The sequence below is a fragment of the Sceloporus undulatus genome, chromosome 6 (genome assembly GCF_019175285.1).
Source record: "Sceloporus undulatus isolate JIND9_A2432 ecotype Alabama chromosome 6, SceUnd_v1.1, whole genome shotgun sequence".
NCBI lineage: Eukaryota > Metazoa > Chordata > Lepidosauria > Squamata > Phrynosomatidae > Sceloporus > Sceloporus undulatus.
The window spans coordinates 41,363,628-41,376,239 of record NC_056527.1 but is presented as its reverse complement, the minus strand read 5'-3'; the positions used below and the strand labels follow the sequence as shown (position 1 = coordinate 41,376,239).

Genomic DNA, 12,612 nt, shown 5'->3' with positions numbered 1-12,612 from the left:
CTGAATATAAGTCGCTGGGATATTGTTAAAATCTTTATCTGAAATGCAGCAGTAGATTGCATCTGGCTTATTATACACATATACATGCTCCAAGTAGCTTGCTGAATTTCAGACTTGGCATTTGTGATGTAAGGAGGTTGCTATGGCAGTAACCTATTTTTAGTGATTGCAGAAGAGATTTTTAAAAAAAAAAAAAGGAGCTGGAAGGCCAGCTTAATCTGCCAATAGTGAGCCTTTTGCAAAATAAATAAATAAAATTTATTTATAGAGTATAAATGGTTTATCCATCTATATTCAGCAGCTGTAGTTGCAGTGGAGAGGAACTTTGGGAAAGAAGCATATACTTGCTCAAGCTTTATGTACAATGTTTTATGAACAGGAAATATTCAGATATCATTTCTTTAAGCACAGACATCAATCAGTGATGGTTCGTTCCCCCATTCACATGTTGTTGTTGTTGTTGGTAACAAAACATTGGCTTTCTAAGTCTCCATCTTGCACAGTATAATTAACCTGGTCCTTTAGCACACTTTTCTCATGCCTAACACATGATAGTTTTATATCCAGAGCTGGCATCACTTGATTCTCCAATTTTTCCCCTCCATCACCTATTATCCTTCACCACTGCTATACTGGTGAAGGCTGATAGGTGTTGCAGTACCACAACATCTGAAAGACCAAAAGTTACTTCACCTACACACACAAATGCTGTTTTAAATGATGAGAGTATACTGAAGTAGCTCACACCTCACAAGCATAATGAAGTGATTATTATGCAGCCAGAGGAGAAGGCATTTGTCCTTAATCTTGCTAGTTAGAAATGGCTCTATGAATCATGCCTTAGAAACAGCTGGATCTTCTTCCCTCACATGGCCCTGATGGAGCAAATTGAGAATATCATAATCCCATAAAAGCTTGAAACTGTCACCAAAGAGCCAGTACTCTGGGAACTCTATGCCAAATGAGCCAATTTCATTACATGGTGACTTTCATGGAAGAAAGTGGCCATATGGTGATGTTAGCATGAAGTAAAGGGATTGTTGTCATCCAGATTCACTGTGAGCTGGTGTTAACCTGCTTCCTGGTGTCTCGCAGTAATAGTATCTCATGTTGCTTTTACTCAAGATTATGTGAGAGGAAAATCATTAGCCTGATGATTAGTTTAGCTTTTCTTTCTTGCTGTCGATGTATGCTTCCTTGTTTAGGAAATGAATGCACAACAAATCAGTGCTTTTAAAATAATTTGGGTGCTCATTGTTACATGTGATTGAGAACAGGTGTACTCATAGTGGATTACGTTACACCATTCTGTGTTCAAATTCTAACTTGTCTATGAAGTTCCCTGTGTGACCCCCCAAGCAAGTCATAAGTATTTGATAAATATTTGTTTGTATCCCACCTCTCCCTTTCTGAAGATCTTTCAGTTTAACCTATCCCACAAATATTAAAATGGGTTAACTATATATAAATCATGGAGATACAATAAATCAGGATACAGTGATAAGAAATAAATCAGGAGGCCTTTAATTAATGGGGGGGGGGATTCTGATTGGAGTGTGAAAGTTTTTACTAGCCTGATAAGAGGCCAGTAGTTTTGCTGGAGGTAGGAAAAGCATCTTTTCTTAGGAGTCATTTACACTCATGATTTTGTACCGAGGAAATACGGGGGAGATTCGATGATGCAATACCGAACCCACTACATCTACCACTATCAAATCTCTCTGTGGCATTTTAATCCTATTAATATTCTCATTACTGTGGTATTGATTTAAAATGGAGCCTCCATTGTGAACACGTTTGACCGTTCTCAAGGGGGGGGGGTAAATGTTAATCAAAAATGATGCACATTTTCATTCATACCGCTTATGCCAGCATAAGCTGTCAAAAAAAAATTTTTTTTTAAAGTCCATGTTCCCAAGAGAACCCCCTCCCTGGCTTTTGTGAGCTCTGGGAATCAGCCATCGGTGCAGATAAGAAAACTAATTCACTGGCAGAAGAGAAAAAAGCCAGGTGGCACTTTAAAGGGACCACTTTCCAAAGTGTGAGAAGTTTGAATCTAGTGCATTTATGGAGCTGGTTTCTTCACCCCTCACAACTGAGTGCAGAGAGTCAAAAACAATCATAGTTTGCCAGCAGGACAAGACCAGTGAGATGTGTATGTTCCACCCCTCTGCATATAACCCCTTCCTTCCTGAGTGCTTCAAATGAAATCGACAGCATGTTCTCATTTGTGGCTCTTTTAAAAAGATCAGTTCTTTCTAAAAGACGCAGTAAAAGTACCTGGGTTAAGTGGGATTTTTTGCCAGCTCCCCCAAAATAACCCGGAAATCATCTAGAAATAACCTGGTTTCCACACTGGATTATTTCGTAGTGTGAATGAGCTCTTACTTACAAGGAAATATATCCTCTATCATCTGGCCAGTAAAAACAGTGTGTTCTGCCAAGCAATTTGTAAGATGTGAGATGGAGCATTCCACTGCATTTCCATGGTGGCCATTAGTGAAAGAGACTTGCATTCACCATAATGGAAACAAAGGAGGCTAGTGGGATGGTATTATTTTCCCCAGAACTCAGAAAAGTTACTGGCTGTACTGCCTGGAGCATTCTGGGTGCTGTGGTACAAAACAGTAATATTTCCAAGCTCTCAATTATTTATTTAATTATTTATTTGTCCTTGCCAACTTATTCACTCATCTGCATGTAATTCTTTCTAGAATGCCAAAATAAAGTGTCTGTTGGCATTATTGTAAACTTCACAGATAGAATCTGAATGTGCTATTAAATGTCTGAAGACTATAACATATTGATTGGCAAGAGACTGGAAGAGATTTATTATGTGTATCATTTACACACTTAGCAGTCTAATTTACATAATAATTGCAGTAGTCAGAGCTTTGTTCAGATCTGGATTTGGTCATGTTTAAAAAAGAGATCCAATGAAATCAGTAATTTAACCAGTCATTTCATTAGGTCATTGCTGTAATGTGATTAAGTCTGGATCCATCTTCATGTGTGGACCCAGTAAATTGGGATGGGCAATTGTGTCCTTCTAGATGATTTTGTACTACAAATCCCAGCAAAGGTAAAGGATTGTTGGTGTTGCGATTAAAAAAAACCCATCCAGAGGTGCACATTTGCCCTCCCCTGCATTAGATGATAGGCATTGGTGGTCAGGAAGAGGAGAGGTACTGATGTGGAAATCATTTGTCTTTAGCTAGGTCACTTGGGCAATTCCTAAATTATCCAGCCAGATAATGTATGCTAAGACTTTATTCAAAATAAATACTATGAACTTAGAATCAGAAAAGTAATTATATAACAGACTCCCTCTTTAATGAAGCTGCTACATTTTAATGCTGTAACGCCATGTTTTTTTGTTGTTTTTGTTTACTGGTTTTAGATATTTATATCTCACTAAGTAAGACAACTCACAGAGTATTTTACATAAACAGTTGTTAAAGATCAGCTATAAATACGATGAAGTTTACACTCTTGTTTTCTGCTCTGCTTTATCTGATTCGAGTATAGTCCGCTGAATTGTCCTATATTTTGACCTCCTGACTATGTTATGTCATTTCTGTAACACAGATATTTTTAAACTATTTTTATAGTGTACTTTACCTTAAAGTCGGCTTTTAGTACAATATCAACTGAGAGAGAGAAGCTGAAGCAGATGTTTGAACATGATGCAGTTTCATCTCCATCTGCTCAAATAGTTGGACTGAAGAATGCCTTATCATCTGTAAGTTATCATGTTCATTGCACTGATGTTCAGAGACATGTCTTATAAATCACATTGTTATCTCTTCCTGGTTTGATCTTTTCCTGCGTTTATAGTTCATTGAAATCCAAGCAAACTAATGCTGTTCAAAAGCCAAAGATCTTTCATGCCCTGGACTGTCTGATATATGCATATTCATTTGTTTCAGCAGCAGTCATCAAATCATTATAATGAATATTTGTGAAGAAACATACCTGCATATAGCAGGAACCCAGTAGAAGGTGCAATTTGTGTTGTGCAACCACATAAATGTCATGCAATATCCCTGTTATGGGTTGGACGTTCTATAACTGAAATACTTTTAATCACATACATACAATTGGCCCTTCTTATACATGGATTTCTTATACACGGAATGGTTTGAAAATGTTCAACAAAAGTATAAATTTCAAATATCAAACTTTGATTTTCCATTTTTTATAAGGGACACCATTTTGCTATGTCATTATATTTAATGGGACTTGAGCGTCCACAGATTTTGTTATCCACAGGAGATCTTGGAACCAAACCCCAGCATATACAGTAACAAGGGTCCACTGTACTTGTATGTTTCCCTTATACCTGCATATGCCCTCTTTTGGACATTTCAAAGGTTGATATTCCCTTACTGCAACTACAGTATTGTGTTAGGCTGAGCCATGCTTAATTCACCAGTGTGAGCAGATGTTGCCTCCATTGAAAGGTGGTGCCCAAATGGAGTGCATCATTCAAAGCAATCTGTTTTTATGGGAGAAAATACAGAGGTACATTTGATTGTAGGGGTGAATCTAATTATGCCCAGAGTGCCTGTACAGAAGATTGTTTCTTTGCAAAATAATTTCTGGAAGCACTTCAGAATGGGCAAATACTGGGTGAGAATTGTGCATAAATATTTATTTTCTTTGTAGCGGAAAGGAAACTGTAAAAATTATTTATCTTCACTCATGAGAATAGGATAGTAGAATATTAACATCTCTAATACATAGTAGAGACTGAACTAGTTTAGTAGTGATGATTGTTTCAGAGTCAATTTCTTGACCAACAGATTAAAGCAAAATGTGTAAAAGCTGTGAGGAAATTAATCAGCAAGAAAAAAAGATACTGTGAATCATTCAGTGACTGTTGTGTCACTGAGTGAAATGTCTGTGATGAGCATATGTAGCTAACTTTTAAATGGCAATTTTACGTTTATTGTGAGGCTTTTTAAAAAAAGAAACTGCTGAGCATTCTAGAGTATGACTTGTCCTCAGAACTACACACTGGGTAGAATCCGGTTTAGCTATGTAAATAATTGACTAATCATTGAATAATTAAAGTAGTTCTCTTCCTTCTGTGGGAGAAAAGGACTATCCTGCCACAGTTTTCTCCCATTATCAACCATCCAAAAGTGTTGTGTGGGAATTATTCTCCAAAGAAAACATGCACTTTTTCTGTTAAAAATCTGCATTTTGTTTAGGTTATCTGCATAGGAAACAATATTTTCTGCACAGGAAGCCCATTTGCTGAACTTAAAACAGGTTTTACACAAGACATATATTTTTCCCCACAGAATCATTCCTGTGCATCACTTCAGGATATCAAATGCCAGGGGGAATATTCTGCAGAATTCTTATTGTTCTATAATTTTTTCCAACTAAGTTTCCTGAATGTCAGTAAACCCATTTTCCAACCTCGAAACAAAAGTTATGAATATTTGTTCCATTCTGTATTCCCTTTTCATTTCCCTTCATTTTGATAACAAACTCATCTATCAGTAGGTGTTGCTGCAATTCAAAGTCTGCTTTTTGAACAGATTGTGATCTTTTAGTATTAATGTGTTTGTCAGTATTCATGCCTTCAAGTTGCCTGTCACCTTATTACAACCCCAAGAATTTCATAAGGTTTTCTTAGGCAAGGAATACTCAGAGGTGTTTTTTCCCCTCTGAAATGAATGTCTACAGCAGCTTTTCTCATCCTGTGGGTCGCAACCCCTTCGGGGGTCGAAAAACCCTTTCACAGGGGTCACCTAAGAACATTGGAAACACAGCAAAATTACGGTTATGAAGTAGCAATGAAAATAATTTTATGGCTGGGGGTCACCACAACATGAGGAAATGTATTAAGGGGTTGTGGCACTAGAAAGGTTGTGAGCCACTGGTCTACAGCATCAGGTATTTATTATGGTCTCCAATCCAAATACTTACCAGGGTTGACCCTGCTTAGCTTCCAAGCTCAGAATGGATCTTTATTATGACCAGTATTAACATGCTCTCTTCTAATTCTCTTCTTTGACTAACTGATCAGACTGTTAAGATATTGGCGCATTAAAGTATTATCGTCAGCCTTTTCCCTAGACAGTATGAGATTCACTTTGGCATACCTGCTGCTAAGCCTATCACTGATCATAGTCATCAAACTCACAGGAGTTAGCTTTGACAGGGAGAAGAAGTGTGTCAGCTGCTCTCATAGTTTGAACGTCTGTTCTGTTGGAATTGGGGGTGGGGTGAGCTGGAGCAAATGCAAGCTATTGCTCACTGGGTGTAAAGAGCCTTTGTCTGAGCCCAGCTTTAGAGTTCAGAGTATAGAGCAGAGTAGAATCCTGGAAAACAGACGATCACAGAGCTTGAAAATGTGACTTTTTTGACTATAAGACTAAAAATCCACTCCTGCCAATATAGAGAACTGTGCGAGTTGCAGATCAAAAAAGTAATTTTTTTCTAGTTTGCAAAAGATTGTCTTTTTAAAATGCTGATTATATCAATAATTTCTGCAACTCAAATCTCAGAATGTCAGGAAAGGAGGGGGTGTATCTTGCTAGGAGGTTTTTGTGTGTAAAAGGGAATAAAAAATGGCATTCCCTATCAGCAAGTTGACATGGTGCTGTATTTTCTCTTGCCTTAGGACTCTTTTTGTTTTTCCTTCGTTGTTCTTCTGTATATGCAGATTAGGCCTGATCCTGCACCTTTTAGTGCTAATTCAAAATCCATTATTACCAGCTTTAACCAACAGCTTTCAAACATATGGATGAGAAAAGCATAAAATGACATTATAAAGTCTGCCTCAGCAACAAATAGCCTTACAATGGAAGTAGCCACAGAAAACATAATGCCAATGTTTATTAGAAGAGTCATATTCTTAACTGTTATATTATAAATCATTTGATTATGGATTATTTGCACATTATAAAACCATTTTAGAACAGAGTACTCTTCAGACTTGTGGCATGGATGATCTGTCCTGTTGGCTAAATCTCATTATTTGACTGTTAAATATTTTGCATTCTGCAGTTTGTGTTTGGTGTAAACTCTTCTGTTCTGTAAACAAAACTCTAACTTCTCTTAACAGGATTAAATAGTATTTCAGTGAGGACTCAGAAATTTCTTTCTGTCCTATCTTTGCTAGTCTGATCCTGCTGGCTCTGTTCCAGCCCCATCCATGGGGCCTATCTGCCATGACAGTTCATATTGAGCCTCCATGTTCAAGAAAGTATAGCACTAGAAACAAATAACACTGGTCTAGATAGAAACAAACAACTTGCTAAGACCACAGAATGAATAAAAGGCACACAGGAATCTAAACTCCTTCAACCATTTGTCACTCCTCTGTCTCAACATTTGCTGCAGTGCCACTGCATGTTTTCTCCCCTCCTCTACCTCAAGTGTGGGAAACCAATTTCAAGCAGACTTACTAGGGACCTTATCACACTAGATGAATTTTGCTCAGAAACGGGATTTTAAAGTAGAAAATCCTCATAAATGTGGAATGATTTTCAGACGATGTTTCTCCCAAACAGCAATAATGCAAAAATAAAGCAAACAGAAAGTGGACAAAAACTTCCCGAAAGTAAAAAGGTGTTGTTTTTGGCCACTCTCCATTGCTTTATTTTTGTATTATTGCTGTTTGGAGAAATGCATCTGAAAATCATCCCCCATTTGCATTTTTTTCTACTTTTAAAATCCCATTTCTGAGCGGGATTCATCTAGAGTGGCTAAATGAAATACTGCAAAAATTACAATACTTTTTTCTACCTTAGGTCCCTCTGGGGAGAAAGGTAGCATACAAATGAAATAAATACATATAAAAAAATAAATCTCTGGAATTCACACCCACAAGATATGGTGTTGGCTCAAAACAGTAAATAATTTTGCTCTTCTTTGGCCACCTGCCTGAAAAGCATAAGCACCTGTGAGTCACTGAGGCATCCTCTACAGAGATGAGAAAAAGTGAGCTTCATTTTCCAACTGTACTGTACCTTGATGCTAAATTGGAGCAGCATTCTCCAACCTGATGCCAGTAGGGGAGCAGAAGTTGTTGGGCAAGGCTGCTGTGAAGTGTGATTTAATTATTAATATTCAGATCTTAGAACGTTACCTTCAAAAATCATTATGGTAGTAGACATTGTAGTAGCCACAGTTTGAACAAGTTTCCAATCGTAGCTGAGTGTCTGAAACAGGGTTCTTTGATGAATACTGTAGTTGCTTCATTTATCTATGTGGCAGTTCTACATATATGTGAAATATATACAATTTCATGTAGAGTGGCCTGAGATACCTCTGAATGGACACTATTTCATCACATTATTTGGCCATGTTAGTCTCCAGGCAGTACTTTGCCTTGACAGTCACTGGCAAGAATTGAGCTGACATCACTATGTATTCCTGGAAGACGTATTGACTGTAACTAAGCATATCCAGGAAATTCAAGAGAGGAAGGACTGGCAAACAAGGTGTAAACACAATACTGCCAAATTCTCCTGGGAGTAAGAGGATACAATTCAAATACCATTAATAAGAGTGTCCCTTTGGCTTTATTCCCAAAGAGTTACTGCTTCAGGAGAAATCTGCTTCCTTGTGAGAAAGAGTGGCTTAAATTACCAAGTGAGAGAGGGAGTAAAGGAGAACCTTCCCCTTAAAAACAATTATTGTTGTTGTTGTTGTTGTTGTGTGGTGTTTATTTATATAGTACTGTAAGTTTTGCACAGCACTTTACAGAGTTATCGAAACAACATAAAACCTGCCAAGAGGGGGGAAGAGGCATGACTTAGCTAAAATCAATAAGAGTCAAAGGCTAGAGTATTTGGATTTTTTAAAAAAAACCAGCCCCAATTTGAGCATTGTGAGAAATGTTAGGTGTACTCTTTCTACCAAAGGATTTATCGCAGTCAAAAAGCAAAACAGGCACTTAATTTTAAAAAAGGCCAAAGATGCTGCAGGACTGCTTTAACAACAGACTTTGAAAAGGTTTTTTAATTACTTTGTGGGATGTGGTAACATCTTTGTTCGCAATTGTTAAAGGAAGGTCTCAGCATTGCTTTCACTTTTGTTACATACTGGTTTGATTGAATACTAGTGTCATTATAGGTTATTAAAAATCTAAAGCTACAAATATCATGAAATGCTTCCCTGTGCTTCATTGCAATAGCATTATTGATTTGAGTGGAATTCGATTCTTTTTAGCTTAAAAAAAAAAAGACAAGACACAAACTTCCAAGATCAAGAGTGAACTGCTATGGCCCATATGTATATCCTCTTGGTTCAGTTTTATTGTCATAAGAAGAGCAGACGTCAAAGAGAAAAAAAGGTCAACACTACATTTCAAACTTTTATCTTGGATGAGGAAAGGAATCATGTGGCCAACAGGCTTCATGTTGCCTGGGGAAGACGTCCCAATGTCCCATACAGCCCTTGATACTGCTCAGGGATTCCTGGATCCTTTTTTTAAAAATCAACAAGAAAAACAATTTTTTTAGCCAGAGATACTTCTGAGGGCCATGATTGGGACACTATGTTGTATCTTGTTCTTGTGGGCCTCTCACCCTAACATACTCATCCCCTGATTCAGAGTACAGAAAAGGCTTATATGCATCTTGTTTTCCACAGTGTAGAGGTAGGACTCAAGTGACCCTCCAGTTGGTCTGCAATTCTGATAAACCCTTCCTAGCATACCCAATAGTGAAGGGCCATTGGACTTTGACATCTAAAGGGCTGAATGGTCCCCTCTCCTGCCATTATGTGCAGGGAACTTTTGAAGATCTGACAAGTAACTCCCAAAAGGAATTAGTATTCTTCCAATTACAAATAGTATTTCTATTTGGTTTCATTGGGTAATCCTGGATTCTCAGAAAATCCATCTTATTCAATTAGGGCAGATCTATCTAGACGCTGAAAATGTCAGTATTTTCTGACTGCTAGCTATCAGGTTGAGATAGGTCTGCTCTACTTCAAGAGTACATAGTTTGTTATTTGAGAAACAAAATGTCATCCATAACAGTGCTACTCAAAGTGGTGTTGGTCCATGGGCCTTTGACTGCTGGTCCCTGTCAGGTTTCCAGGAAAGGAAGAAAAAAATGATAGCCAATAAGCACAAATACATGCTGTTCCCTGGCGTATTTGGGAAAACATGATTGCTGGTCCCTGATACCAGATAACCTAAGAAGCAGTGATTTATAAAAATTTGTGAATTTTGTTTGATATGTGCCGCAGAAAAGTGTTTCTGCTTCTTTCATTTCTGTATTCACCACATCATGTCATGTTTTAAAAGAAACATGGAAATCTTTAAATATTTCCATTAGCGTGTTTGCCTATAGACCTAGATTTTCTGATACAGCATTAGGAACAAAACCTACATCTTAAAATCAGGACATTCGAAGGATGTTTGAAGAACAGTCTTATATAAGTCTATTCAGAATTAAATCCTGTTGCATTTCAAGCAAATAGATATAGGATTGCAGAGTAAGAAAGATAATTAACAAGTGTAAATTCCCATGTGACTGTTCATATTTGTTCTAAAAAATCTAATTTTGTTTGCAAGAAGACTGTTATTCCCACTTGTTGGCTTGTTTGATCCTCTGATTATTAATATTGTACACAATTTAGTGACAGTGTGATTTTCCTACTCTACTTTATATCACAGTACAGTTGATATATGCCACTCTGCTTTTAGTAGTGTCCTCCAAAAGCAGGTCTAGTTTAGTGATCTGTCTGTCGTCAGCCAATTATCTTCTCCATTTCTCCTTGCCTGACCTAATGTGAAAACTGAGAGTAGTATAGTTGCCTTATAATTCTGTTATCATCTAAGGACGCTACTCATGAGTTTTCTAATACAAAGTATGGGAAGCTTCTACTGCATCAAGGGGGGAGAGAAAGTCATATTCACACCTGTTTTAGTGATGATATTCTTTAGTGGAGCACCCACTAGAAAACAGTAATTACAAACTTAAATTCCAAAATGATTGGTCAGACTTGCACTTAAAGTCATGTTCCATTTGAAGATATCTGAAACAATTAGTCATACTTTTACTTCAGCATCATAGTCCATTTGAGGAAACCAAGAATTTAATGTGAAGAAGGGGATGTGGCAGCAGTTGAAACAAAATAGTTGGCTATGGTGGATCATCTATTTGATGACCACCATGGAATAGTGAAACCAGGCACACAAAGCTGGGTTAAATAACGGCCACTTTATTTGACCTAAATATACTATTTAAGCTGATGGACTGAAAAGGAGCAAGGAGAGGAACAATCTGATGCACGTTCAGCTGAGGCCAGGTGTCTAGCTAGACTCCCTCCTCAGCCTTCCCTTGGTGTAACACCTGATCCCCAGGGCCAGTCCAATAACGGAATTACTCCCTGGGCAGCCATATACTAGAAGGTAAATCCAAGGTACTCCAATCCAAGTCCCAGGACCTTATAAGCAAGAGCAAAACCTCCAGGTCAGCTTCAAGGGCAGCTTCCTCCTCCACCTCCTAGATCTCAAGACCTGTAGAGGAGGTTCCAGAACACTACCCTTCAGCAAAAGGGTGCCAAGTGTACACCAAAGTCTTACATTATTTTCTCACTATCACATGACAACCTATTTATAGACATCACCCAGAGCCAATTGTCAAAGTCCCTCAGACAGGGTAGGCAAAAACCCCGAAAGCAACCATTAAGCTCACACTGCACTGAGGGCAGGAGGGAGGGCCATGCTACGATGATCCAAAAAGGCACATGTGGGGAGGCAGCCAGGCTTTCAATCGCCTACAACCCTACCACTGTGAAATGATGCATCCTGCCCTGTGCCACATGCAAAGCCTTCTGGTCTATGACCATGGAGACCAAAAGAGTACCCTCTACCCACTGCATCTTTCACCACAGTAATCCAGTTATGTAATATCCAGGCCTACTGAAGGGCTTTATTTATACCCATTTTCATTAGTTCCAAGCATCTCCTGAATCCCAGCATTGGCGTGTATGTTTCATTAAAGCTAAGCAAGCAATGGGACCATATGGAGTGGAGGTTAACCGTTTCCTTCCTCAGATTGATTCTGAAAAATATCTCATCCTCCCTCAGTGCTACAGGGTGACCAGATAACCTAACCGCAAAGAAGGATAAGGCACCATGGAATGTAGGAAATTACAAAATAAAAGCTCAAAATACTGATATAAATGGAAATTCATGCTTCTTAGTCATGCTCAAAATGGAGGACAGTTGGAAATTCTTCCAGGACAGAAGGCTGAAATGTAGGATGTGTTGTGGAGAAGGAGGAATGTACAGTATCTGAATGTCAGGATTATGGTTGGAGAGGGAAAGGCTAAACTTCCCTTTCATAAAGACTGCAGTCCCAATCCAGATAATATTTGGTTTTTAATTTCCCCTCCTCCTAAGCCTGATGTTAGCATAACCATCATATTTAATCTCATATGCCTTTAGGCCCTTAGATAGTGTCTAGTAACTACTTTAAATGTTGTAGCACGGAGCTTGGTACCATATAGCAAATAAAAGAATTTTGACTTCCTTAGGTTCAGCTTTAGCCTCCTGTGTTTCTTTAGATGATACTCAGAATAATAATAATAATAATAATAATAATAATAATAATAATAATAATAATAATA

The 12,612-nt window shown here is 38.0% G+C and overlaps 1 protein-coding gene across 1 annotated transcript in view; it reads left to right on the top strand.

Annotated features, from left to right (window-relative positions):
• OSBPL3 (oxysterol binding protein like 3) overlaps nt 1-12,612 on the top strand; it is an 87,689-nt gene that overhangs the window by 49,263 nt on the left and 25,814 nt on the right. The window contains 1 exon segment of the mRNA XM_042474699.1: nt 3,612-3,742. Within this exon segment, the coding sequence (XP_042330633.1) occupies nt 3,612-3,742 (131 nt within the window).